Source organism: Apodemus sylvaticus, chromosome 7 (assembly GCF_947179515.1).
Source record: "Apodemus sylvaticus chromosome 7, mApoSyl1.1, whole genome shotgun sequence".
Taxonomy (NCBI): domain Eukaryota; kingdom Metazoa; phylum Chordata; class Mammalia; order Rodentia; family Muridae; genus Apodemus; species Apodemus sylvaticus.
Genome location: NC_067478.1, coordinates 128,242,225 through 128,269,234, shown reverse-complemented (window position 1 = coordinate 128,269,234; position 27,010 = coordinate 128,242,225). Strand labels below are relative to the sequence as shown.

The following is a 27,010-nucleotide window of genomic DNA, read 5'->3' as shown; positions in this document are numbered from 1 at the left end:
AACTTGACTAGATTGGAGCACCTGGTGAGTCGAGACACCGGGAAAACAAAATATGGGTGTAGCCATCTACTCTCCTCTATTCCCAGGGCTCTCTCTCACGACTTCCTGTCTGTATTATCCCCTTGCATTTTGTATCCTATATTCATGAGATGTTTCCTGCAAAGCTTCCAAGAACTGAGTTTTGCTTTGCTGTGGATGGGACCACTTCTTGTTTTCCATGAACCAGGAGCAAACTCTCCTTGCAGGTCTATTGCTCCTGCCATGGAGGTTCACTTTCAGTATCCTTAGCATTCTCCAGTCAGGCTAGGTGCTAAGAACTTACTGAGTACCTACTACTAGCTACAATGTAGTTTTCAACATGAGGAGTAGTTCCCACTTTCTAGCCCAACACAGTTGTGTCCCTCTTATGATTCTTGGGCTAAACTCAGTGTTTGAAAGGATTGCTTTGCAATGCTCACCACATGATTATTCTCTTTTTGAATTCTTGAACTTCACCTACTCACAAATTTATTGTTTTGTTGTCCTTGTTAAGGACAAAGGGAAGGGACTGCATAATAGTGAGCAGCTTTCCTGTCACTAGCATGCATAACCACTGTCTTGTTTAACTGTCACAAGAGCATAGGGAAGTTAAAGAGTATTGTGCTCATCTTAAGTGGAACTTAGAGGTCAAGCCACAGACATGACAGAGGCAGAATTTGGTGTCTAGGGACAGTGCTGGGAGAGGGGGATTCTTTTTCCTATCTGAGAAGAATCCAAACCATAAAAATTTTAGGAAATGAGAACAAATGATCACAAAGCACAGGACACTTTTAAACTCTACTGGATTTGTTGTTTTGCGTGATAACCTAAAAATAAGTATATGGTTGCTTGGCTGTTTGTTTGTTGTGCATGTCTCTGTGTGCATGCATGGCACAGTAGGCTGTGGAAACCAGAAGACAACTTCCAATAATCTGTTCTCGACTTCTACCATGATGCTTCCTGGGGTTCAAATTCAGCTCATCAGATTTGAGAGCAAGTGTCTTTGCTTGCTGAGTGATTTCATGGGCCCCTAAAAGATGAATTAAAATTAACATGAGGAGTAGGCAGCATGTCTGAATCCAGGGAAATTGGATGTCTAAATTACAACCCACTCCCACCCCCATGCCCCATGCACTAGGCTCTTCATGCAGATGCTGCTTGTGGTGGGATCAAGTGGGTGTTGAACAGAGCCTCTGCCCACACAGCAGCCTTATTCCAACATCCTACGTTGGGAATTTTAATCACTGATTTGTGAATGTTTCTATTTTTTAAATACTTCATGGGGAAGGAGATGGAGGGGCTGTAGAAGGGAAGTCTTTCATAACATAGCTGCAAATGCTGAACTCAGGCAGCATGGAAGAAGAAGAACTGAGCTCCAGAATCTCTCCAGACAACCAGTCAGGATTAAATTTCAGCTCCTGTGTGTGAAAGTCTTAATCCATATAAGAACCTAAGCATGCGCATAGAGCAAACATCAAAGCATGCTCAGGGTATGAACTTTCTTTAAACAAATAAAGGATTCATGTATTCTAGCAAAAAAAATTTTCTTCACACTTTTTTTTAAATTACTTTAAAGAACTTCACCTATATTATAAATTATAAATAGAATTGTCAATACCAACTTTCCAAAACTCTAATAGAGTTCTGTTTGTATTTTTGGTTGCTGTGTTGTTGATGTTTTGTCTTACCTTCAGGTAAAGTAGGTGGAAGTTAAGACTTATTGGTCATTTGCAAGAAACAGAGAGGTGCAGAGGTGAGTGGTGAGTTAGACAATGATTTGACCTGCTGCTACTTCATGTAGTTCTGAAGTAAATTAAGGGGTGACATCAACAGTGAGTCATATCTAGGGTTTCACGTTCACAGATCCTGGCTCTAGGGTTATATAAAGTGGGACTTTAAGGGAACTTGCCGTGGTGGGGAGCAGGTTGACAAGCTGGACTCTGCTGAATTAGTCTGCACAATGAAGTTTCTCACGATGATTGTGTTCTTACAGGTATCTGCCTGTGGAGCCGCTCCCATGAATGAGAGTGAATTTGCTGAAGTAAGTATTGGCAGGCTTACTCTGGTCCAGCCAGACTGTGTCTTTAATAGTTGTTGAATTTGCAAGCAATATGTTGAAAGGGATGATTTGATTTGAAAATCAGTACAGATGCTATCTTGTTACCATGTTTTGTTTTCCAGAGAAGATTATCAAAATGAAAGAATTATTTACCATTAAACTGGTGAATAATTGTACCATCTACAAAAAGCTTTGGCTAAATTACTTTAGCCTAATATAATTAGATTACATTTCTGATAGAGTGTTGTGTGTTGGTGTCCCACCCTGTTTGTCTTTTATTTGTAGTAGTAGTTTAATGTCCATTAATAATTTGAGATATGGACTTTGTTTTATCCATGTAACCACTTCAAGTTTTTATGATAGTTACAGCATGTTCTCTCTCTGCTCATTTATCACATATGTTTATTCATAAGTATTTTAAAATAAGACTTGTAAAAATGTTTACCTTTTTCTATCAAAAACTTGAACACCTACTTTCTAAAATTCTATGCATTCCTTTTTGAGACAGAGTCCTACTGTGTTGTCTAGTCTTGCTTTGAACTTGTGGGCACAGATGACGCTTCTGTATCAGCTTCCTCAGCAGCTGGCTCTATTTTCTAACATTATTTTTACTTTGAATTCATCCAAGTTTTCTACTGTGTCAAGATTTTCCCCGATGCTGGGGACTAACCTCAGACCTGCTAGCATGCTAGACGATTGCTCTACCACTAAATTACCTCCCCCAGCCAAGCACCCTTATGCACTAGATTCTAAGATGGCTCCTAAAAATCTTGAAGCAAGTCTAAAGAAGCAGAATAATAAATAGTTTTTCCTCTGGAATTTTGGTAATCTGAGTAATCAGTTATGTTTTAAATAGCATAGGAAGTTATTTTTCCTCCTCGTAATAGATTCTCTAGGTAATAATAATAATAATAATAATAATAATAATGTAGCCTGTGATTATATAATGTAGCCTGCTTCTAGAACATCAGTATGCTACAGGCCATGTTTACAGGGCTCCCAGCAGAAACTTGACTGCATACAACCATGTGCAATGCTTATATTTTGTCTAGTGGTACTTGTCAAGATTTTATGACTATGAAGAGGACAGAATTCCAATGACAAAATCAAAAAGCAATAGAAACTTCCTAGAAGAAAAACTCCAGGAAATGCAGCAGTTCTTTGGGCTAGAAGCAACGGGGCAACTGGACACCTCAACTCTGGCAATAATGCACACACCTCGATGTGGCGTGCCTGATGTAGAGCATCTTAGGTCACTGCCCCAGAGATCAAGATGGATGAAGCGATACCTCACTTACAGGTAATGTCAGTGTGTGCCCTGGAGAGCTCTTTTACTTGCCTATGAGTGTGGCTTCTAGAAACCTATAACATGTAGCTACAACAAAGTTCTAAATCTAAGAATAGCCTCTGTAAATTGTTAATATGAATGCATTCATTATCTCCAGACAGAGTTGATGGCTCAGTGGAGAAAGCACTTATCATAAAACCACGAGGATCAGAGTTCAGATCCCAAGAAGATATGTAAAAGTCAGGCATGCTGGCTGGCTGTAAGGCCAGCACATGGGAGGCAGAGATAGGAGGTTCCCAGGGCAAGTTGTCTAGTCAGAGAAGTAGAATCAGGGGTCACTGGCTCAATAATGAAAGTGGAGCAGGTTTGGGGAAGACGCCTGAGTCAACTTCAGGCCTCTACATGCCTGCACACACTATACACATACCTGTGAACATGCATTATATACACAGGCAGACACACACAATTTATTATCTCTGTGAGGAGAGTTCCTCACTGAAGGAACATTTGCCTTGTCAGTTAGTACAGAGCAGAGAAGCAGTAGACAGAGAGAATAAAGACAGAAGTCTGTACAATATTAAAAATAGATAAATGTGAAATTTTGGCAGATTGGGTATGTATGACTATGAAAGTAAATGCTTCATGATAATTACTAGTAAGTTATAAATAAGAGGAAATTAAATTACATTTTGATAGATAAGAAAGTTTTCCAAAGAAAAAGATGATTTTGAACTTCAACACAATTTTCTTACCCACACTGTCAGTTTGTGAGGAAGTTCTTTTTTTTTTAAATACTTTTATTTTCTATATTCTTTGTTTACATTTCAAATGATTTCCCCTTTCCCAGATCCCCCCTCCCCATATGTCCCATAAACCTTCTTCTCTCCATCCATTTTCCAATGACCTCCCTCCTTTTTTTCTCTATCTTTATATTCCCCTCCAATGCTAGATCAATCCTTGAGAAAGTTCTTCTTATAGGCATGGGTGCAGAACTATGAGTCTAGAAAGGACAAAATTAATCCATGGTGTCATGTTTGTTTGCCTTTCTTTCTCCACCACAGGATCTATAATTACACTCCAGACATGAAGCGTGAAGATGTAGACTACATATTTCAGAAAGCTTTTCAAGTTTGGAGTGACGTGACTCCTCTAAGGTTCAGGAAGCTTCATCAAGGCGAGGCTGACATTATGATACTGTTTGCATTTGGAGGTACACAACTTACACTTCGCCTCTGTCACTCCTCACTCACCTTGTGACGCCATTATGTATGATGACCTGTGATGCCTTGTGACAGATACAGGTGACTAATGACTTTCTTTCATTTCACAAAGCTCATGGAGACTTGAATTCTTTTGATGGCAAAGGTGGGACACTAGCCCATGCATTTTATCCTGGGCCCGGCATTCAAGGCGATGCACATTTTGATGAGTCAGAAACCTGGACTAAAAGTTTTCGAGGTAGGAGAGAGAGAGAAAAAAAAAATAAAACTAACCTTTTAAGCAATTTAAGATAGGACATGATCTCAAAGAATATGTTCTGACAAAAGATTACATTATATTACAAAATAACAAATTCTAATTATGTTTGCCTCTAAATCAAATTTAAGAATTTTTTATATGTAGTGTAATTTTCCCTATTGTGGATCAGGGATGTTGGACATGATTGTGATAGAGATCATCTCCAAGGAACACTAAGATTCTATGAGCAAGATCTGTACTCTAAACTCTTGGAAATATGAAAGTGTTTAGGTTCAGGAAGCTGGGTTTGGCAAGTAAAAATCTATAAATTTAAAAGAAAGCACTAATTCTGTGTGATCTATCCTATGTTGGCAATTTCTTAGTTTCACGGTGACCCCAAAAGATAATTACAGAAAGTTACAGAAAAAGAGATAATTGCAGATCCCTATGGATCTCTGTGTACAATCTCAAATATAGTCCTGGAGCCTTGTGTGATCTTAAGACACCATTTTCAGAATGTCCAATTGATTAGCTGGGACTGTAACTCACTACCCCTCTCAAATAATGGGGAGTGAATTTACCTTATTATTCATTATCATTATTGTTATTTTATTATTAGAGGCAATCCCAAGTATAAGAATATTTAACCCATCATCACAGTACCCTCTCTAATATCTCTTGGAACTCTCAAGTTATACAATTCATTCATATGGAATACATGGGAAAAAATTCAAGAACTTGGTCTCCCTACTCTGAACCCCCCCCTCCCTGGCTGATTTTTCATGTGACATGTAGCTATGTAATTTACATATCCCATGTCTACCACAAAGGTAGACACATAGCCTAAAGCTTTGAACCTGACATATACCTTAAAGCTTATCAAAATTTTGATAAGGACATTTGAAGGACGTGAGATACACCATGTATGACTTACTACTTATGAACTACAAGTTCTTAACCAGACATGTCCATGCGTCTGAGGCTGTTGTTCCAGGGTTATTTGGGGATTGGGTGTAAGTTCTTCATCAACTGAAACTGCTTTGGAATCTAATGGACCCTCGAAACAAATGTACATCAATGCAGCTGCTCTAACCCGAGCAGGAGAGCAACAAAAGTTGGTGACAAGCTTGAACAAAGAGGCAAGGGCTAGAACAAGTTCTATTTGCTCCTGGCCTTAGTTTAAAAATTGATTTGACTCTATTTTTTAAAAAATAAAAGTTTGCTTTGAAATTTTATGTGGCCCAGGTTGGCCTTGAACTTATGATCCTAAGTCATCTTCCTGAATGAATGAATGAATGAATGAATGAATGAATAAAATCATTTCCAACTCCCAGAATTTCATTCTAATTTTACTGTTTATCAAGTTTCCAAGAACATAGAAAATGTTTAGGAAGCATCTTTTACTAAGCTCATGTGTCATAAACACTGAGAAATGTATTATACCCTGTGTTCTCCTTATCCAGCTGCACAGAAACCACTGTGCATTTCACAAGTGAGGAAACAGGATCCACAAGTGAACAAAAGAAATTAGGTGACTGAGCCAATATTCACATCCCAACAGCTTGGCTCTAGAATTCATTCTTTTAAACTATACATTATTACAAGTAAAGTGGTACCTTTAATCTTATTCAGAATTGGGTATAGAAACATTCACTTCAGAATATAGTTCATTTGTCTGCCAATGAAACCGTAGACAATTTTGGCTCCAAAGGGACATTTTTAGTCAAGAATTGGTACTTCTAAAGAATGGCGCAACTAGAGATCCCTAAATACCTGTAACAGGGGATTGCTCTGACAATACTTTTCTAGCCTATAATGTCAACAATATTGAGCCTGAGAAATGTTCTTTGAAAGAGTTGGGGAAATAAGTAAAGGATCCTCAAATGCTCCCTTTTAATGTGTTAGACATTGTATCATCTTCTTCAATGACAAAGCAATGTGTCGGAGAGAAGGGTCAGAGGTTAAGAGAGCTTGCTGATCTTTTAGCGGATATGAGCTCTGTGCACAACACTGAGGTTGGACAGCTCACAACTACTTGTAACTAGTTCTAGGCAGATCCAAGGACTCTGGCCTCTGCAGGTGCCTGCACTCATGCGGCACAGAACATTCATAGTAGGATGACATTCAGCCCCTAAAGGATGAGCTCTTAAAACATGAATGAAACTATGTTGTGTGTAAAAGTGTCAGGCATAGGAAGATCTGTACTTTATTGTCTTATTCATATTAAGACATGAAAATAGTTAATCTCACAAATGTTGAGAGCAGATAAAGTGTGAGGATAAAGAGGAGGGGGTGAGAATGCTTAGTTCACTGGCACTAAGCCACAGTTAGGAACCTGGGCTTCTGTTGTTGGCACCGTGGTTCAGTAATACACATATAGACAACAGTAGCATAGTCTTTAATTCAAAAGGCTAGAAGAAAGATTTTTGAGTGTCTTTTCCATACAAATGGTATATAATTGAAGAGATAGATATATTTATCCTGCTTGAACATTGTACAATAAGTGCAGGCATCAAAACATCACATAGCATGCCATGAACATGTACAATTTCGTGTATAAGTTAAAGAAAATGTGATAGTCTATTTCACAGCTTTATTCTTTTTCCTTGCTACCTCTTAGGCACAAACCTCTTCCTTGTTGCTGTTCATGAGCTTGGCCATTCCTTAGGGCTGCAGCATTCTAATAATCCAAAGTCAATAATGTACCCCACCTACAGATACCTTGACCCCAACACATTTCGTCTCTCTGCTGATGACATACATAAAATTCAGTCCCTTTATGGTAAGTTGAACCTCATCATTTGCTATATAATAGCATGCACTCATGAATAATCTTGTGTCTTTATTTAGAAAATATTACTATCTCATTTTGAGCCCTGTGTGTATGCATCCTGCGAATTAGGCATCCCAGAACTATCTTCATTTTTTTTCTCCAATTGAAGTATTTGCTAACAATGGCACTACTCAGTGGGGGGAGAGAGTATCCAGAGAAAAGAAATTCAATTATTCCCTCTGTGATGCTGCAACTAAGTATGATAAAGTCCTCCACAGACGCTTCTCCTGAATTTCATAGCAAACAGGACCATTTTGTATTTTCCATTAAGAAATAATATTTAAAATAAATAGCCCTTCCACTTACAAAATCCCCCCACAAATAAACATCCAAATGTATTTGCAGGAGCCCCAGTGAAAAATCCATCCATGATAAATCCTGGCGGTCTCCCGTCAACTTTCTGTCAGCAAAGCTTGAGTTTTGATGCTGTTACAACAGTGGGAGAGAAAATCTTTTTCTTTAAAGACTGGTAAGATTATTTTCATATCAAAGCAATGTTATAGACTGTGTGATTAAAGTTGTTTGTTTGTCAGAAGATACTTGAACTGATGTACATCAAATCCATAGGGCAGGAACTTCAAGTTGATTCCCAAGGTTAGGAGAGATTTGAGACTTTTGAAGTAGGGAATTCTGTGACCCTACTTGTGTTGACTAGAAATCTAGTCTGGAAAAAAATCAGTTTGTAGTGGGAATCTGGTTAGGGAATTCAAGACAGGAAGTGGAGAAACCCAGCTGTTTTGTTTATTTATATAGGTAAAAATGCTAAGGTCTCAGGGGTTGGTGAGATGGTTCTGTTGGCAAAGTTCTTGGTGTTCAAACTTGAGGACCTGAGTTTAATCCCCAGCCTACATGGAAGTGTCCAATGGCAGCTGTACTGACTAATCTTCAGTGCATTGAAGGAGAGCGTGGGTGCTAGGGCTTTCTGAACCTAAGCCAGTCTAAGTGAATCAGAAAACTCCAGGCTCAATAAGAACATAGGTCTCAAAAGATAAGGTGGGTGGTGATTGAGGAATAAACCTGAAGAGCCTTCACCCACATGTGCACACATACATATACATGATCACCTACACACACACACACACACACACACACACACACACACACACACACCTGGAGTTAAGGCTTTGAAAAGCTTCCTTGAGGACATGGTGATTTTCAGAATGATTCCAAGTTTCTGTGTTGGAGCAGAAATGGAGACAGGTATTGGTTTAGGGGAGGGCAGTGGGGAGGTTAATGTGTGGGAGGTAGAACAAATGATCCCATATTGAGATTATAAAACAGTAACTTCTTCCATTTACAAACCAGCTAACCGGTTGTGACGCCAGACTTGAACCATAGATCTGTGGGGCTCAGACTTTAGTGTTTCTTTTTTCAGGTTTCCTGTTGAAGTCACTGTTGTTAGCTGAATTGGTTAAGGTTCTCTTGCATGTTGCTGTCACACAGAAATGTATGGAATAGAGTGTGAAAACAAAGAAGCACTCAACCACTTCTCAAGTTTGTCTCGTTTGCATTCCGAAGAACATGAGTCAACAGTGATGTCTCACACATAATAAACGTATTTCCTGTCAGGTTCTTCTGGTGGAAACTGCCTGGGAGTCCAGCCACCAACCTTACTTCAATTTCTTCCATTTGGCCAACCATCCCATCTGGTATTCAAGCTGCTTATGAAATTGAAGGCAAAAATCAACTTTTTCTTTTTAAAGGTAACTGTAATACTTGGCTCTGCCACTGAGAATGCTTTAAGGAAAAGAATAAGTAAAGAATTGTTGACACCTTCTATAAATAGAGACTAAAAACAGCACTCTAGACTTTTGCAACAGTGGTTCTGGGCTGCACGTTAACTGTACAAGCCCAACTATACAGGAAATGTACACCTTTAAGAAAGGTATGTGAACTATGAAATGAGAGCACTTAAAAAAAACTGCAGAACCACAGGAAGTAAAGCAATGATTGAGAACAGAAATAGGGTGGGGTGAGATTTCTCATTGACAGAGACCCTAATTACCATGGATGGAGCCTTGGGTTTTCCTCAAACCCCCAGTACAAATAAAGTAAAATCAAGTTTAGAACTCTGCTCAAGAGATATGCTTAATGGTAGTCAGTGTTTTTATTATCCTTCTGGTGTGACTCTGTCGTGCCCTTTCTGTTTGTTCTCATAGATGAGCAGTACTGGTTAATAAACAACTTAGTGCCAGAGCCGCACTCTCCCAGAAGCATATATTCCCTGGGCTTCTCTGCATCTGTGAAGAAGGTTGATGCAGCTGTCTTTGACCCAATTCACCAAAAGGTCTATTTCTTTGTGGATAAGCAATATTGGAGGTAAGGGTCAATGGCTGGTACTTTGTCTGCTAAGATTTACAAAACGGTCACAGAATGGAATTTTCCGGAAGGCTGTCTTTCTATAAAAGTTCCAGACATCTTTGTCTTTATGGGAGAGGCAGCAGGAGAATATAGGTCTGAAATGTTCACTGTCAACCTGATTGTTTTCTCTGGGCCTTCAGTTTCTGATATAATTTCATTTTAGAGAGTGTCCAAACTCCAGGAATCCTTTCTACAATTGGAAAACCCAAAAGATGAAATGATGAACTTATTTTTTGAGTGACAGAGAGCCAGAGGGAGTTGTCATCAAAGCGGTTGTCTGGTTCTGTCTTGTCTTCTCTAACGTTGAAGGAGAAGATCGTCCCTATCCTCTTCTGGGGAAAAGAGTCATGAGCCTCAATGTTTGCACACGTGACACCAGACAAACAGTATGCTGAGATGGTAGAGCCTCTGTTTCCTTGACTATTTAAAATTCAACACATAATTTCAACTAAATGCCACATATTTGTAGCATAAATGGGCTTGCCAATATTAATCTTGTCTGAGAAACAGGACTTGGGATTTCACCTGTTTTCTGGAGAGGTGAAAACAGGTGTAATTTATTGTAATCTCTTAAAATTTGTCCAGCTACGGGCTCCCTTTTCACACTTCTGGCTGAGAGAGGAATTTTCTTTTCTGCAGAGTGCTAGTGTCAGGAAGCAATGTCTGGAGAACTAAACTGAGTGAAAAATAAGGTAAAAAGCATGTTCAGTTGTCCCTTGGAAGTCTAGAGAGAACTGACTCCACTCAGCGATACAGAGACCTAAGGGCCTCGCTCTCCTGCAGGGCTGTGCACTGTTTGTATTTCATTTTTCTCCAGCACAGATGCTCAAATCCTTCTGGTCCCACGGCTCTTAATTTCCCCTTCTCTTCACCATGGGAGAAAATCACTGATTCATGTCTTGCTAGAAAAGACTTACAAAAATGGTAATTAAGTCATTGGGCCAGTGAGGGTTGTCACATGCCAACCCTCTTCCACGCCAGGCTGCCTGGAAAGAGACCGAGCAACCAGGAGGCAATGTGAGAGCCAGGAATATGCTGGACTGGCGTCCACGAACTTCAACTTCTGATTCCTGTGGTGTCTTAGGAAACAACCAACCAACTGTTTATGTCTGTGAATTTTTCACCAGTACATTTAAAACACTTTCAGGAGGGGTAAGTGTGTGCTTCATCTTGTGGAATCCATTTTTTCATGGTGTTTCTGCTGACTGTTTTCTCCCACAGGTATGATGTGAGGCGGAAGCTCATGGACCCTACTTATCCCAAGCTGATTTCCATACACTTCCCAGGAATCAAGCCTAAAATTGATGCAGTCCTCTATTTCAAAAGTAAGTAGGCTGAGAACATATTGGAAACCACATTTTAAGGTACAAACGTGTAGACTGGGATTATGGGTGGGGTGGAAGCTGCTCCCGTTTATGGTGTGAATATGCTCAACTTCAGCCTGAGAAAACTGGCCTGTTAGAGTCACACAGCACTTGAACTGCTGTGCATGTAGCCTTTAACAAGCCTGAGATACTGCTAATGGTCCCCAGCATGAACCTCTGGAACCACACCTTTTGTAGTCTTGATAATCTTTAAAAACAGCATTAAAAAAAGACAAGGTAAGAATTAAAGAATTGACTTTGTTTCCATTTTAGGACACTACTACATCTTCCAAGGAGCCTATCAATTGGAATATGACCTCCTGTCGCGTCGTGTCACCAAAACATTGAAAAGTACAAGCTGGTTCGGTTGTTAGGAAGAATGTAGTGAAGGGTGCTTGGTGGTCTTTCAGTTTCTTAAGTACTTATTACATATTCCCTGTATGCTCAGAGTGTAACAGGGTGGTAATAATATAACATGAAATAAGAGGAGGTGTACAGGCCACACACACAGAGTTACACAGAAAAGTGCTTTTACAAATTAACCTCCTTTCATAAACTTTTTCACTTGAGTCTCTTCTTAATTTTGAAACCACATGCCTTCAAAGGCCAACTAGTTTATCTGTAAGTTGTTTTCTAATAACCTTCAAGTAGAAAAATTAGAATTACTCCCCTGTCTTTACTGAAATGTAACATGTTTTGTTTTCTTTAAATAAAATTAAAGAAAGTGTTTGTCTTTTAATTATTTTCTTTAAAAAAATTGTTTGTGTGTGTTGCCTATGTGTATATTTATGTACCACATGCTGTCAGATCCCTAGAAACGGAGTTACCATAGTTATGGAAGCATTGTGGGTGCTAGGGATTGAACCCAGATCTCCTGAAAGAGCAGCCTGTGCTCTTAACTCCTGTATCATCTCTCCAGCCCTGGTTAAAATATTTTTCTTGAAAAACAATCAATTTTGAAAATACAGTTCCAAGTGAAGTCTTTTTGTGACTGTACCAAGGTGTCAATAGAGATGTGATAGACAGAAGAAGTTGGAACTTGGAGTCCTTTTAATCACTTGTGTATGAACAGCAGTCTAAGCCCAAGACAAGAAAGCGTTCTCTAGCCTGCACCTGACTGCAAGTGTGGCTGCATATGACCACAAGACTGAAGAGGAGGTGGGAGGAAACAGGGCTTCTGTTCTTGTTAGATGTGTTGTGTGGCTCATACCACATCATAAAGTAGGTTGGACCATTGCTATGTTGCCTTATAGGACATTAAATCGAAGCCTCCTTAAGTGCAGGCAGAACTGTGAGCAGCACAGGTTTTGTTTGCTACGGGGAAAAGACAAAATGGTGAGCCTGCCACCACTGTGTCCTGTCTTGCTGTCTATCCGTTTTACTTATTGTCCTGATGACTTGGCTCCCTATCCTCTGCATCGTGTACGCTGTAGAGATTGCATTTAAAGCTCATGGGTTTGTGAAATATGTCCACTGTTAAAACTGACTGTGTGTTGTCCAGGAACCAGAGAACCTTTCATAGCAGATTGTCATTTGGGTGTTTTTGGAGACTGAATAGGAATGATATAAGGTAAGGGCTCCTTAGCCTCTGTGTGTCAGACGTGAGTATTAACCTTCAACATCCACTCCATGAGATCTGTGGTCATGTAAGAGGCATGTGAGGACTACTTCAAAAGAGATAAACGATAGGAAGTATTTCCACCTTCAGGGTGGGTGGCGGATCCACAGCAGTCCCATCATGGGAAGGACAGCATTTTGTCCTTAATAGTCCTTAATAGGATAGGTCATTCATTTTGGTTGTGAATTTGCATTTCCTGTGCATCGTGCCCCTGCCCAAACCACCACCCATGGACTCACAGCACACCTTACCCCCAATGGGATTGCACACAGCATTGTTTCTGTTCAGTGACCTCATTTCACAGCCACAGTACGTCACATTACACTCATGTTCACGGCGGTGTTCTTCACAGTCCTGACACAGGAAGAACACCTGCTTTCTAGGCTGCTGTAAGTCTTTGATTGATTTCAATTTCTAGAATCCTTTTCTTCTCAGTATTAGAGATTGGGTCCGGGTCCCTGTCTTAACGAACAAAGCACGCTAACTTTAAGCTACACCCTAGCAGGTAAGATTCTGAAAAGGTCGGTTTTTGTTTTTGTTTTTTGGTTTTTTGGTTTTTTGGTTTTTTTTGCCAATTTTGTGCTGGCGTTTTGTGGCTTTTACGAAAAAAAATCATTTTGATTACCCTTTATTTAATCATCTTAGGTGATATGGCTTTTAAATTATTAATTTTAGTGTTGACAGCAGAGACATTTAAAACCTTAAATTGATGCTACTATTCTCGTAATAATTCTGTCGGCCCAGGCTGACAGAAATGTATTATTTTCATTATAATGTCATTTAACTGACTCAATAGCTAAAATATTTTCATAACTTCCACTATGGCGAATGTTTCCTGAGACAGACTAACAAATAAAGCTCTTCAAAATCTGGATGGCTTTTAAGGATAGAGAGGTGGCCATGCACCAAAAACTTGAGAGCTTCATATTAATACTATAGGTGGATTCTATTAATTTAAAAATTCTAAAATGATTTTAATTTAAAGGCACCTCTGTGGCTCACTCTCCAGGACCATCTTTGCTGGCTCCATGCTCTTGGTTAGCATGAATATCCTCATGGTTTTCAAGACATTCTGTGCTGTCTTACACCTCCAGTTTTTTACTTTTAAAAAGCCCAAAGCATTTTAAAATGAGTTCTCCTTTGTTTTGGTTTGGAAAACTTAAACTTTTTTTTAATTGTTCCATTTTTGTGAACTTTCTCCTAATCTGAAAAACAAATTAGTAATTATCTCTTTTGTAGTGTTTTTCTTTTTTTAAATTTTCTAAATTCTTTGTTTACATTCCAAATGCTTTCCCCTTTCCCGGTTTCCCCCTCCCCATATGTTCCATAATCATTTGATCATCTTCTCTGACTCAAATATAAAAACCGTTAAATCTTCATTATAACCCCTATTCTTATAGCCTCTCTTTAGGTTCTTCATTTCATCTTACTTTGATATTCCTTGGACCAGTTTCCACATCTGTCTTCATGTTTAGAAACAATCTCTTCACCTGCTTATAATCAACTCTTTAAAAATATGTCTTATTTGTTTATTTTTATTTTATGTGCATGTGTATGTACCTTGGTGTGTGTATGTGACCATGTACATGCAGATCCCACAGAGACCAAAAGAGAGCATGGGATCCCCTAGAACTAGAGTTACAGAGGGTTGTGAACTGACTGACATGGATGCTGGGAACTGAACTCTCAGAGCTTCTATTATAGCAACCAGAAATGTAAACATCAGGCAATCTCTACATCTCTAGAATCTACTGTTTAGCCCATGCATTCCCACTTCACATTTGAGCAAAAAGTGTCATTTCCAAGTCTCCAGGTCAAGGGCCAAGTGAGAGTTGAGAGATGGCAGCTGTCCAAATCAACTCAGGTCAGGACTGCAAAGCCGGGCACCGCCTGGGTAGAGCATAGACAACCTGAGAATCCTCAACCCCAGCAGTACCCAGAAGCACAACTTTGGGAAAATGTCACTCCCCCATTTCCTTAAGCAATGAAGCAGCATCAAATTAGAAAAATCATTCCCGTTTTCGCTTCCTTTACCTTTATGCCATGTTTAGATTTCTTGTCTGGGGTGGAGGGAATAAAGAACCTGCTCATCTCTACACAGAACAAACTTCAGAATTGTAGAAAATTCAAAATTTTGCGTAGACTAATTTTCTCATGAGAATTTTCATACTGTTTGTTTTCTATTGTAAATGAGAAAAAAATACTACTAACTTAAAAGTTAGGCTTTACAATCAGGAAATCACATAATGAAATAGAGATCTTATAAAACATTAGAGACAAGAGTGGCTTTATTTAAGTATAAAATATTTTGGACAGGAGGTGTCTCTTAGCTGGGCACCGTAGGGATTACAGAATACTGGCATGTGGGAATCAGAGGGAGAAGAGTTCCGAGTCCACTGGGCTGTAAGATCCTGATCCTGCCTTAAACACCAAAACCAAAGCAGCAATGCATTTCCTCTTGTGCACACGTTCCTGTGTTCAGCCACTTTTACTCTGGGAAGAGCTTCTCTGCTGACAGGACATGCCTGGGATCACAGTGAAATCTCGAAGTGTAAAATTCCTTTCTTCAGTGACTCTTCAACCATGACATGACATTCTTAGGTGACTAATTGTGGTATTAAACTGTTTTAGTTCATAAAATAATAAAATTAGTTCATAGTATAATAAAATATTATACTATGTATTATGAAAGTTTATAAAACTTTCACAATACTTAGTCACTCTCTGTATCAGAAGTGCTGAAAGGTAAATAAAATATAAAAATATTTGTTTCTTCAGAAAATTTCTTCTTTAAGATTATGGAATATGTATTTTCATTAACTCAGTAACAAGTTGCCAATATTTTAGCAGTTGAACCAGGTACTAAAATCACCAGAATCATCAATTCTTCTTGTTTGGAGGTTAAATCTGTGTTGAATTGATTGGTAAAAGAAATAGAAATAATCTGAAAATTTAAAAAGAAAGATATTTATTATGTAATACATGTAGTTTCCAGAATTTGACTCAAGTCTGAGTCATCATACATACATACATACATACATGCATACATACAAACTTACATAAATACATACATATATTACATTTTCTGTCTGAATAGCAATGCTATTATTTTTAATATTGCAACAAAATGGGAGAAAGTATGTTCATACTCTTACCCTCTTTCTGGAAAACATCATCAACTTTATGGTTAATTCCAGGGAAGTCTTCTGCTATTAATCTGGGATAACCTGGATCCATGGATCGTGTGTTTTCATCATACCTGATTTAAAAAGTGGTTAAAAGGACCTTTGCCAAACATGAGGATTGCTTAAAATATTTATAGAAAACACAAAAACATGGATGGCATAGACGTTTTTAACTCTTGAGATTAGAAAAGGTTGAACTGGATGAGGAAATGTAGAATGTTGGTTATATATATATATATATATATATATATATATATGGTCCTTCTAAAATCCAATGAACCACACAGATGTCAGATGTTCTCTTAAGGTAAATTGATTTGTGAGTGGCAAATGTAGGCCAAAGTAGCTCAAGAAGTATATCGCCCTTACCCCATCGCCCACCCCACTGTTCCATAGCACGGAATAGCAAGACAGACTCATTGGATTTCCTGCATAAGCACCTTGCGATGCTTGTTGGTCCATAGACTATTGGATGTTAAATGGCTACAGCCATTCATATAAAGGGCAGTTTGACAATGTCTTTTGAAATTCATGTAAGGGTCTTTCTGTATAGAAACAACTGGCACCCTAACATTAACCTTATTTCAGTCTTTACCTCCAGTACATGTGGTCAACAAAGAAGTATGTTTTTCCAGTCTCTTCCTCACAAACGGCGGCATCAATGTGTGTCACGTTGCTAGGGAAGCCAAAGTAGCTGTGGATGTCCATGGGAAATCCTTCCAGTACATTCTGTTCCTGAACAGCCCAGACTTTACTGCCTGCCAATCAAAAGCCACAGATGAACCTCCTTGTCTACATTTTCAACTAAGCTTCACAAGCTAGAACAGTGTCCTAGCTACAGACTGCAAGGGCTTGGTGGACTTTCTGGGAAGGGCTTGGTGTCTTCTTCTCTGTTGAATGTTGATGTCAGGATCTAATCTCAAAGCAATTAAATGAGTTTGCCTTTTGTTTGTTTTATTGTTGTGTTTTTGAGACCAGGAACTTACACTGCAACCTAGATTAGTCTAGAATCCATTATAGAATTTATACCAATCCTCCTGTCTTATCCCCTTAACTGTTAGGACTAAAAGCATGAGTCACCAAGCCTGGTTTATATGAGATTTTCTTTTCTTCCCAGGTCATTCTAATCTGTATCATGCTTTGAAAATTATCTCTTGTTCCCCTCCCATATTGCAGCTGAAGTTCCTTTCCAAAGTCAGACCTCAAACAACTGTAATTTCTAGTCCATGTTTGTAGTAACAAATTTCAACAGCATCCTATAAGGTAGATGTGTAAATTTACGCAGATTCAAGAGCCTGTCTGTTTAAAGTCCCTAAGCTCTATATCCTAGGAAATTGACCTGTTTTTAAGCCAAGATAACTCTAGATCACAAACTTGCTTATTTTACGCTTACATAAAATGGTGCTCTGAAATGCTGTGTATGTAAATTTCTATTTAATTCCACATAATGAATTGTAGAGTAGCTATTGCAAAGTATTGTGCCAGTCTGAACTATATTCACTTTTTTGTTTTGAGTGTTTTACAGTTTCAATTGTCTCAATGTTTGTCCAACATGGTTTTCAAAATACTTGACATACTTGACTATTTGATCTCACAGAATCCCAGAGACTCATTGAATTTAATTCATAGTCACTTAGAGTCTCGTATATTAATCTGTGAATGACTTGCCTGAAAATTTTACTAAGATTTAGATTCTTTCAAACAAATTTCACAGTGAAACATGAGAGTATGTTTTGTTTTTTAAAGACAGGATGCTATCAGCACAAGGAATCTAGGATGACATACACAAGGAGTCTAGGAAATTGATTACATAAAATCTTTGTGTGTCATATTTTGTAGAATTGTCTCATGACTCTTAATTTTATTTCTGAGCACTCTTAACTATAAGGAGAAAGTTTAAAACACAGTAATTGTTTGCAAGGTCTCAAACAAGTTGAAAGAGTTAGAACTCATTTTCTTTTTAATAAAAATGATTCTGAATATACAATCTATTTTTTAGCTAAGCTGATGAGCTCCCATGAACTTACTTGGAGAAATTTGTGTAGTGAATGTAGATAATATCTTTTTATGTCACTCCCAAACTGAATGAAAATTTAGCTTCGAAGTACAAGGAGAAACAATTAGAAACATTACCTTTGAAAAAGCGGAGTTCATCTACCATACTAGATTCATAGGCAGCGTCAAATTTACCTGGCAGAGTTGGCCAGATAAGATCTATCATATTGATCATAGGTTCTGGCAGGAAGCTAATTACCCGAATGTAGAACCTGATTGAAAAAGAAGAGAGCGTGTGGCTGTCAATGGGTCTCCCGGCCATCCCCAGCCTCTTCTCACTGGAGTCCTCCTGTGAGCAAATCTCTACTGTCTCCCTGAAGGAGCAGTCAGGCATGGTCTCTGCTTGACGTGCTTCTTTCTTGATGGAAATACTCATGCTGTGACAAATTCTGAGACTGACAGTAGCACATCCATGGGACCCCAATCGTTTGGAGACACAAATGGCATAAGCGAACTCAAGAACATAAGGAGTAAAAGGTACTTGAATAGGAGTGGGCTAGAGCAGAGAGGGCAAGTGCTGGCCTGGCGTGTGTGAAGCTCTGAGTTTGTGCCTCAGCACTGTCAACGCCGTCGGTGAAGGTGATGACAGAGCAATGCTTTATTTCTATTACTGGTGTTCTAGTATAATTTAATTTAACCCTGATAACAGCTGTGATTCACAACCAATTTTCATAAACCTTCAAAATATAGGCTGAGCTTTGGTGAGCCATGAGGATGAGGCTGTAGCATGTGACCAACTGCAATATACCATCCTGTGCCATCCAGTATTTAGTGAAGTTCATTATCTCCAAGTATGTGAGGGTGCATGGATATTCCTGTGAATATCCAAATTCAGGGAAGATTAAATCCATTATAGGGGGTATAATTTTCAAAATATAATTTATAAGGCTACCACCATGGGCTCCTATATGCCACCTCCAACCTCTCCACCCATCTAGATCCCACACATTCTTCACCAGGGTCTAGCCTAGTGAGTCTCCTTGATCCTTCCCAACCTCTCAGTTCTAGCCTGGGTCCCACATCTAGCATCCCAGATTAGTCTGGTCACCCCTTCCTGAACAACAAACTTTTAGGCAACTCTATCTCCCTATTTTCAACCCACAGGCCCCACCCACACTACATCCATCCTCTCCACCCAACCAGACCTACACCTATACTCCACAAGTAGACCAAGAGTCACATACTGTCCATTAGTCCAGTGTCTTCTGCACATTCTACCCAAGCCCTTCCAACCTCTGGGCTCAACCCATTCTCTCTTCTGCCCCTACTTCCTCTATCCATATTCAGTTTGGACCTATTAAAAGAGGTCTACATGCCCAGATCTTACTGAAAACATACTAACAATAGAAAATGAAAGCTCAAACCATTGTTTTCTCTTCAAAACCCACCAGTCCTATAGAAATGTTTGCTAGTGAGAGAATTTCCTAGATGAACTTAAGGCACAGAATTTAAAAGATCAATCATAAACTTCATCAAAGAATAAAGGTGTTTAAAGAAGATACAAAGAAACAGCTCAATTAAATGAAGGAGAAAGAGCAAAAAGAGAATAAATACCTGAGTGATACGCAAGAAAATGTAAACATAAAGCTGACTGAAGTGTTAAGAACTCAAGCTGAAATGAAAATGGAATTGAATAACCCTATAACTCAACTACAAAATGCAAAGGAAGCCATTACAGTTTTATTCAATGCTTCAGATCAAACCCAGTTCTTTGTGCATGGCCTACCTACTAAACCACATTCCCAGCCCTTGAGATTTCCTTTAAGGCTATATTTCAAAGCTTCCCATCATGCAGGATCCAGCTTTATCTTTCGTTCTCATAAGTAGGAAAGAAGGTCCTAGAAAGCACTTGGAGCCAATATCTGAATGTGGATGTAGACGCAGCCACAACATAGTCAGCCAGCACCAACTGCACTCTGAGAAGAGAAGCTGGGGGAATCCAGGGCTGTGGAGCCCCTCTGCTACACGTACTCTTCAGTGGGTAGCATCAGGGACGTTATTATGGACATTTAGACATTGCTATGCTGTGGACACAGTTTGGTCCTTTGTGGAAGGGGCCCAGCATGCTTTCAGGCCCACGCACTGACAGGGAATTTTACTTCCCTCCTCTGAGGAGGTGATGCCCAGCATCCTGGCTGCCCTTCTGCCTGGGGGAGGAGCCAAGGCCTCAGAACTCTTCCAGCAATGGCTTCCTCCCTTCGCTTCCATCAGCAACTGGAAAATGGATCTTAAAAAGACTCATTTATCTTGGACAAGTACAATCCTACTTATCAGCACACAGATTGGCATCATGAAAAGAACTCCAAATTGGGGTCAGGACACTCATATCTCTTATATCACCCATGAGCTCTTTGTTCCCAGAGCAACTCTCCTTTTTCCGTGCTGTGATTTATAGCTCTATAAAATGACATTGTATTTTCAGGTTTTCCCTACAGCGATAGTATCTCTGAACCAGTTGACCTAATCTGGGTGGAAAATCAGAGCCATTATAAGTTGTAAAGATGAAGAGAGAGAGAGAGAGAGAGAGAGAGAGAGAGAGAGAAGCATTTGCTACCACGTACTTTACAATTAACATATGAGCCATATTTGTGGCATACAATAGTGAATAAATATCCCAGGAAGAAAAGGGATCTTACCTGTCTTTAAAGAATATCACCTCCCCCCGATATGTAGTTATAGCATCAAAGGTTAGGCCACTATTGCATACATCTAGTGATGCACCTGTTGACTGGATGGGATTTGTGGAAGGTCCTAAAGAATGAAAGAGAGCTGGAGTTAGTTTCTATGGTTCTGCAAGGCCAACTGGCAGATGAAAATGCCTTTGACTAAGGAGGGTTCACTTACCATACAAAGCCTGGATGCGATTAATATCATCCTGGTTTAGCACAAAGTCTTTATTGCTCCATGTGTAGCTGGGGTACATTAGTGCCTCTTCATCATTAGAATGAGAGAGTCCAAGGGAGTGGCCGAGTTCATGAGCCGTGACATAGAACAGGTTGAAATCTGGAAGGACAAAGACACCCATCTAATCATTAAAATTGGTTTTGAGGTATTAGTAAGAAAATAATCTTCCAGGGTGAATGTTCACATCTTCTTAGTTACTTTTTGAACTACACATATGCATATACCGTCTTTTCCTCATGGTGGAAGTGTGCATCTATTAATAATAAGGAGCCACGGTCAAGCCTACATTCTAGGGTTTTATTGTACAATAGGGCCCTCACTGACTTAAGGTCCAGCTCAGATGAGTCCATGTTAACCCTGAGCTGGGACAAGCTCCTTCTCAGAGGAGCAATAACACTCCGCTAACAGTTCATACTTCTTATTCACAAAGTTGATGGACACACCGTGAGTGAAACTTAGAAAGTACAAAAACAAAACAAAACAAAAAATCCCTTATCATTCAGTCTTCCAAGTTAATAACAAATTTGTTAAGTTTACTGCATCATTCCTATAAGGAAAATCTTGGTCCATGAGTAGGACATTTACCTATAATATTTTCTATCTTTTGAAAAGAAAATTTATTTTCTTTGTTTACTATATCTGTGTTTGTTCATGTGAGCATAGTCACAAATGCACATGTAAACATGTGTGTATGCTCACATTTATGTACAATGTGTACTGAGGATGCCTGTATAGAAGGTAGAAAACAATTGAAAGGACTCAGTTTTCTTTCACCAAATGGGTTCTGAAAACCAAAATGAGGATTTCAGATGTCACATCTCACTAGGCCTCTGAATTTTCTTTTTTCTATCTTATTTTTGTAATATTTATTTATTTTTTATTTGATATATTCTTTATTTACATTTCAAATGATTTCCCCTTTCCTGACTCCCCACTCCCTGAAAGTCCCATAAGCCCTCTTCCTTCCACCTGTTCCCCCATGCCCCTTCCCACTTCCCTGTTCAGGTATTGCCCTATACTGCTGCACTGAGCCTTTCCAGAACCAGGGGCCACTCCTCCGTTTTTCTTGAACATCATTTGATATGTCAAGGACCTCCACATAAAACCGACACACTGAAGCTAATAGAAAAGAAACTGGGGAAGACCGTGGAGGACATGGGCACAGGGGAAAAGTTCCTGAACAGAACACCAATAGCTTACGCTCTAAGATCAAGAATTGACAAATGGGACCTCATAAAATGACAAAGTTTCTGTAAGGCAAAGGACACCATCAAAAGGACAAATCAGCAACCAACAAATTGGGAAAAGATCTTCACCAACCCTACATCAGATAGAGGGCTAATATCCAATATATACAAAGAACTCAAGAAGTTAGACCCCAGAAAACCAAACAACCCTATTAAAAATGGGGTGCAAATCTATCTTATTTTTTAATTCTTCTTTTATAAAATATATCCTGATGGCAGCATCCCCTCCCTCCACACCTCTCAGCTTCTCCATCACCTCCCTTCTCCCCCTTATTGTTACAGTTTTCCTTCAGAAAACAAGCTGCACAGTATAAAGAGAATACAGCACAAGAAGCAGTGAGACTAGGCGCAAACCCTCATATGAGGCTTGATAAGGAAACCTAGTAGGTGCAGAAAGCTCCTGAGCAAGGCAAAAGAATCGGAGACCCCCCTACTATTAGGTGTCCCATGAACATCTCAAGCTAAAGAACTATAGCTTTTATGCAGAGGATGTAGCACAGAGAAGTTTTAGAGTGGCCCAGTTGCCACCAGAAAAATGATATGCAATGAGAAAATACTCCTGTCTCAGACTTCTCACTGTGCTCCTAATTCTGTGTGTGGTGATAGATTATCTGCTCCCATTAAAGCATTCTGTCCATTAAATAAGCCAACACTGCAAGGAACTAGCAAGGGCCAGGTGAAGTGCGAGAAGCAATGTCAGTCAACTTACTCTCACTGTTGTCGGTCCACTTCTGATCAAGATCATAATGAACGTCGCCCCCCATTCCTGGGGCTGGCAGAAAAGCATGAGCAAAGTGATCTTTAGATCCATCAAATGGGTAGAGGTCACTATGGTCTGCAAGAAATGAAAATTCAACAAAAGGCTCATTTAGATCTCATGTTGGTTAGTTCAGAGTTTTGTTGAGCAGTCAACGTACTTCCATCCAATGTGATATTATTTTCCTCCTCAGCTCCAGAAAATCAATAATGTTTGTCAACAAGGAACTCTTCCTGCCAAGCAGAAAAGGTTGAAGGGCAAGGTGAGGTCGAAGAGTTTACCTCCTCTGTGGAAGGATAGCACAATATCTCCTTCCTTCTCAAAGACCCTTTCGAATGTTAGTGGTGTCACATCACTCCAGACTCGAAAGGCTCTCTCGATGGCATCTTCCACAACTGCTCTTGGCAAATATGGAGTGTAGTTTAAAATGCTAATAAAAAATAAGACAGAGACACAGTGAATCTTCTTTCCTTCTGTTCCAGTGGTGTAGTTATGCCCCCACTTGGCTCCCCCTTCTAGTTACCTGTAAGTCAGATGAGTTTTGCTCCAACGAGGATTGTTGTGAGTAATGGCATATGGGGCCACATCAGGCACCCCACACCTGGGCTTCCTCATAGCATTCAGGGTTTCAGGATCTGAATTCCCGGTCACCTTCAGCCCAAATAACTGCTGCATTTGCCTTAGCTTTTCAGCCATCACCTCCTTGCTATTCACGTTTTTAGCTTGCATGTCTTTGCCCAAGTTGTAGTAGTTTTCCAGGTATTTCTGATAAAATATAACATTGATGAACCACTAGGGTCTTGAGAGATGGTGCAGCAGTTAAGAGCACTGACTGCTGGCAGAGAGCACAGGCTCAGGTGATCTAAAGATTCTATTGACCTCTACCTGTGATGGATGTACACATGACACACACACACACACACACACACACACACACACACACACAATCTGGACATTTTAGCCAAAATAATTACTTTTAAAGCTTTAATTAGGCATTCCTATGCTCATTTCCCTGATTATTTTAGAGCAGAGATCCCCCAGCACTAACTACTGAAAAGTGTGAAGTTTTGTAGGAGAGGTTTGCCCTCTGTTGCAAATCCACATTTATAGAGGGAGTTGCTTCTCCTTGCTTGGGTCCCCTCTCTCCCACCCAGAAAGAGGTGTCTACATTTGACTATATACATCATTGAGAAGGTTAAATTTCTGCCAAACACCATTTCTCTTAGAAATCCATGCATACATGCCATCATGCTATAATACAGCATGCAAATTGAAAACTACATATGTAGTGTAGTATTCATTTACCCAGACTGTCTTCACATTTTTCTGGAGTCCATCCTGAATCACGGGGAAACTGTATGAGCTGGTACCCCAGAGAAGTAACAGCAAAGAAAGGCTATGCATGCTGAAGTTTTTCTCTGGGCAAGATCACGAGTGCCTCCTTTCCGCCTGCTCCAACATCCTAGCCGGGAACCTCCATCTTTATATAGAGACTTCTTCTACTTCTAGAAATCCAGAGGCTATCTGACTCAGGCTTTGTAATATCCTCTTTAATGTAGAGAATAAATCAGATGCTGTGACTCCAAGGAGATGATTTAGGCTAGTTTGGTTCAGCAACCATAGGATTATATCCAGGAGGACATGTGTGAAAGAACTGGTCTTCAGCATTTAATGTGCTGTTTTCTCTTATTCATATCCATTGTATTTGAAAAAGGTTTTAGCCTATTAAATCCATGTACACAGCCTAGTCCAAGGCCATGTGTATGTGTGTATGTATGTGTGTGTGTGTGTGTGTGTGTGTATGTGTGTGTATGTGTGTGTATGTGTGTATGTATGTATTCACATGGTTGTGTATGCGTGCATACCTGAGATCAGAAGACAGCCTTGATTCCTCTCTTTAATAGCCATCCATTTTAGTTTTGGAAAGGGTCTCCTGTTATTCTGAGCTCACCCAACAGGTCACACACCCCCAGTGCTGGGATCACAAGCACATATCATCACGTCTCACTGTTTCATATGAGTTCTGGGATGAAACTCAACCTCCTCTTCCTTGTACAGCCAGCCCTGCCCAGTTGAGCAGGCCCTATAGTGCTCTGTGTCCCTCATACTAAGCAGGCTTTGTTACTCAGTTTTCTGGTTGTCTGTACACACCTTGATCCCAGGACAGAAGATGATCTCACTGACCCCGAGTGACAGCCAATGTTCAGTGCCCACACTTCTGGAACTCTAGGCCATGCAGTATTGATTGGGTTTCTGAGGTCTCCTTCTGCCTTTCAGGAACCATGGCCACAAGATTGCAGCTTTACCATGGCCTCTCTTTATCTTTATCCAGGCTTAGGCTGTAAGAACGTGCCTGAGAGGAATTCTCATCCAAGCTGGGAGAGGAAATATACAGACTCACATAGACCCTGCATATCAGCACCATGGGACAAAAAGACTCCATCTCTGAAATCTGTCTAAATATGGGAGGTAAAACAGGCTAGCAAGAGACTAAGTATGATTCTAGCATCTCTGTTCACTGGAGGTAGGTGACATGTGTTGATACCATACACACACACTCACACACACACACACACACACACATACACACAGGCATATAACCACACACCTTCATTCATGCACTGTATGTCCATCCATTCAGTAGATCCCTCAGAGCCGCTCTTGCACAGCAATTACAGGGATCACTGTGTACTGACAGATGTGCATGCAGCATCGTGTTTCACATGCAGTTGAAGTGGGTGCTGACTCATGGCCTCTGTCTCCCCATGAGGGAGACAAGGTGGTCTGGCTCTAGGCTGCTCCACTCCCATCCCTTCTCTCCTGAAAGGGACTCAACACTGTACAGCACTGAGAAGCACCGACCTCCACCTCGAGGTCAGGGCCCCATGATGTCACTCCCTTCATAGCTATGGTACCAAGGTCTGAGTTCTCAGGACTGTTCCCATTTGTGGATGTCTGTCTGCGTGGAGAAACCAACAACACCTTAGTGACAAGTAATGCTTGGATAGAATGGATTCAAATCAAATGCATTGATTTGAAATCACTCATTTCCTCTCTCCATTTAACCACAGCTTCCTTGAGGAAGAGGAGTAAGACACGAGTCAATCAGCATTGGAGGAAGCTGAGAGGAGAGCTCACAGAGACAAGCCCTCTCCTCCTGGGCATCAGCTGGAGGGGAGGTGGGCATGAGAAGGCTTCGGCGGGTGTCCTCAGCTCAGGCAAGGGACACAGTGAAACATTGCCCTCAGGAGCTGTGCGGGGCAGCTGAGGGTGAGCGGCACCTAGGATGTTCTTGTTACTTGATTTTGTTTTTAAAATAAGGTTATTTCATAGAATGTATTCTGCATATAGTTTCTTTTCCCTCATACTCTACCCACCTTCCTTCCCTTCCTTCTAATTCCATACTTTTCCCCTCTCTCTTAAGAAAACAGCAGACAAGCAAAACAGAAAAACAAGTAGAAAAGAAAATGAACAAACAGAAAGAAAAAGAAACAAGCATATCACACACACACACACACACACACACACACACACACACACACACAGAGTAATATGAGACCCTCAAAAAATTTCTGAAAATACCATTGAGTTCATACTGTATTGGTTGTCTTCTGCTGGGCGTGGAGCCTACCTTTATATGTGATATCTAGTGTGGCTCCCTTGGAGAAACTAATTTTCTCTTGGGAGCACTTATCAATTGGGGGTCGTTTCTTGGTTGGTGATAGGCCTTGTGTCTACTTCTCCATCTCAGCACTGGGCCCCATCAGGTTTGCACCTGTGCAGGCCCTGTGTATTTTATCATAGTCTCAGTGAGTTCATACTGAATCAGTCCTGTGAGTCTGGAGGGCATTGTTTCCTTGGTG

The 27,010-nt window shown here is 40.0% G+C and overlaps 2 protein-coding genes across 3 annotated transcripts; one reads left to right on the top strand and one right to left on the bottom strand.

Annotated features, from left to right (window-relative positions):
• The first annotated feature begins 1,912 nt into the window (after nucleotides 1-1,912).
• On the top strand, nucleotides 1,913-12,120 carry Mmp12 (matrix metallopeptidase 12). 2 transcript variants are annotated; one of them, XM_052189160.1, is made up of 10 exons: nucleotides 1,913-2,059; nucleotides 3,130-3,377; nucleotides 4,427-4,575; nucleotides 4,698-4,823; nucleotides 7,444-7,605; nucleotides 8,002-8,125; nucleotides 9,226-9,359; nucleotides 9,816-9,975; nucleotides 11,239-11,342; nucleotides 11,655-12,120. In XM_052189160.1, exons 1-10 carry the CDS (start codon nucleotides 1,979-1,981, stop codon nucleotides 11,753-11,755), a joined length of 1,389 nt encoding a protein of 462 aa, XP_052045120.1. In that variant the 5' UTR covers nucleotides 1,913-1,978; the 3' UTR covers nucleotides 11,756-12,120. The 2 variants fall into 2 exon arrangements, with proteins under 2 accessions (XP_052045120.1, XP_052045121.1); XM_052189161.1 differs by lacking the exon at nucleotides 4,698-4,823.
• A 3,722-nt stretch (nucleotides 12,121-15,842) lies between these two features.
• Nucleotides 15,843-24,551, bottom strand: LOC127690201 (interstitial collagenase B). The gene is made up of 10 exons (XM_052189747.1): nucleotides 24,453-24,551; nucleotides 23,671-23,912; nucleotides 23,429-23,577; nucleotides 23,100-23,225; nucleotides 21,084-21,242; nucleotides 20,876-20,990; nucleotides 18,318-18,451; nucleotides 16,780-16,942; nucleotides 16,155-16,258; nucleotides 15,843-15,943 (listed from the first exon to the last, which is right to left on the bottom strand). Exons 1-10 carry the CDS (start codon nucleotides 24,549-24,551, stop codon nucleotides 15,843-15,845), a joined length of 1,392 nt encoding a protein of 463 aa, XP_052045707.1.
• Nucleotides 24,552-27,010: the final 2,459 nt, after the last annotated feature.

Bases quoted from the DNA above. Each gene is read 5' to 3' on its own strand.
- Mmp12 (XM_052189160.1), top strand. From the start codon at position 1,979: ATGAAGTTTCTCACGATGATTGTGTTCTTACAGGTATCTGCCTGTGGA. The intron at 8,126-9,225 runs GTAAGATTATTT...ATTTCCTGTCAG, and splicing joins ATCTTTTTCTTTAAAGACTG to GTTCTTCTGGTGGAAACTGC. The intron at 9,360-9,815 runs GTAACTGTAATA...TTGTTCTCATAG, and splicing joins TCAACTTTTTCTTTTTAAAG to ATGAGCAGTACTGGTTAATA.
- LOC127690201 (XM_052189747.1), bottom strand. From the start codon at position 24,551: ATGCATAGCCTTTCTTTGCTGTTACTTCTCTGGGGTACCAGCTCATAC. The intron at 23,226-23,428 runs GTAAACTCTTCG...CATTTCTTGCAG, and splicing joins GCTATCCTTCCACAGAGGAG to ACCATAGTGACCTCTACCCA. The intron at 21,243-23,099 runs GTAAGTTGACTG...TTGTCCTTCCAG, and splicing joins GTGGACCGACAACAGTGAGA to ATTTCAACCTGTTCTATGTC.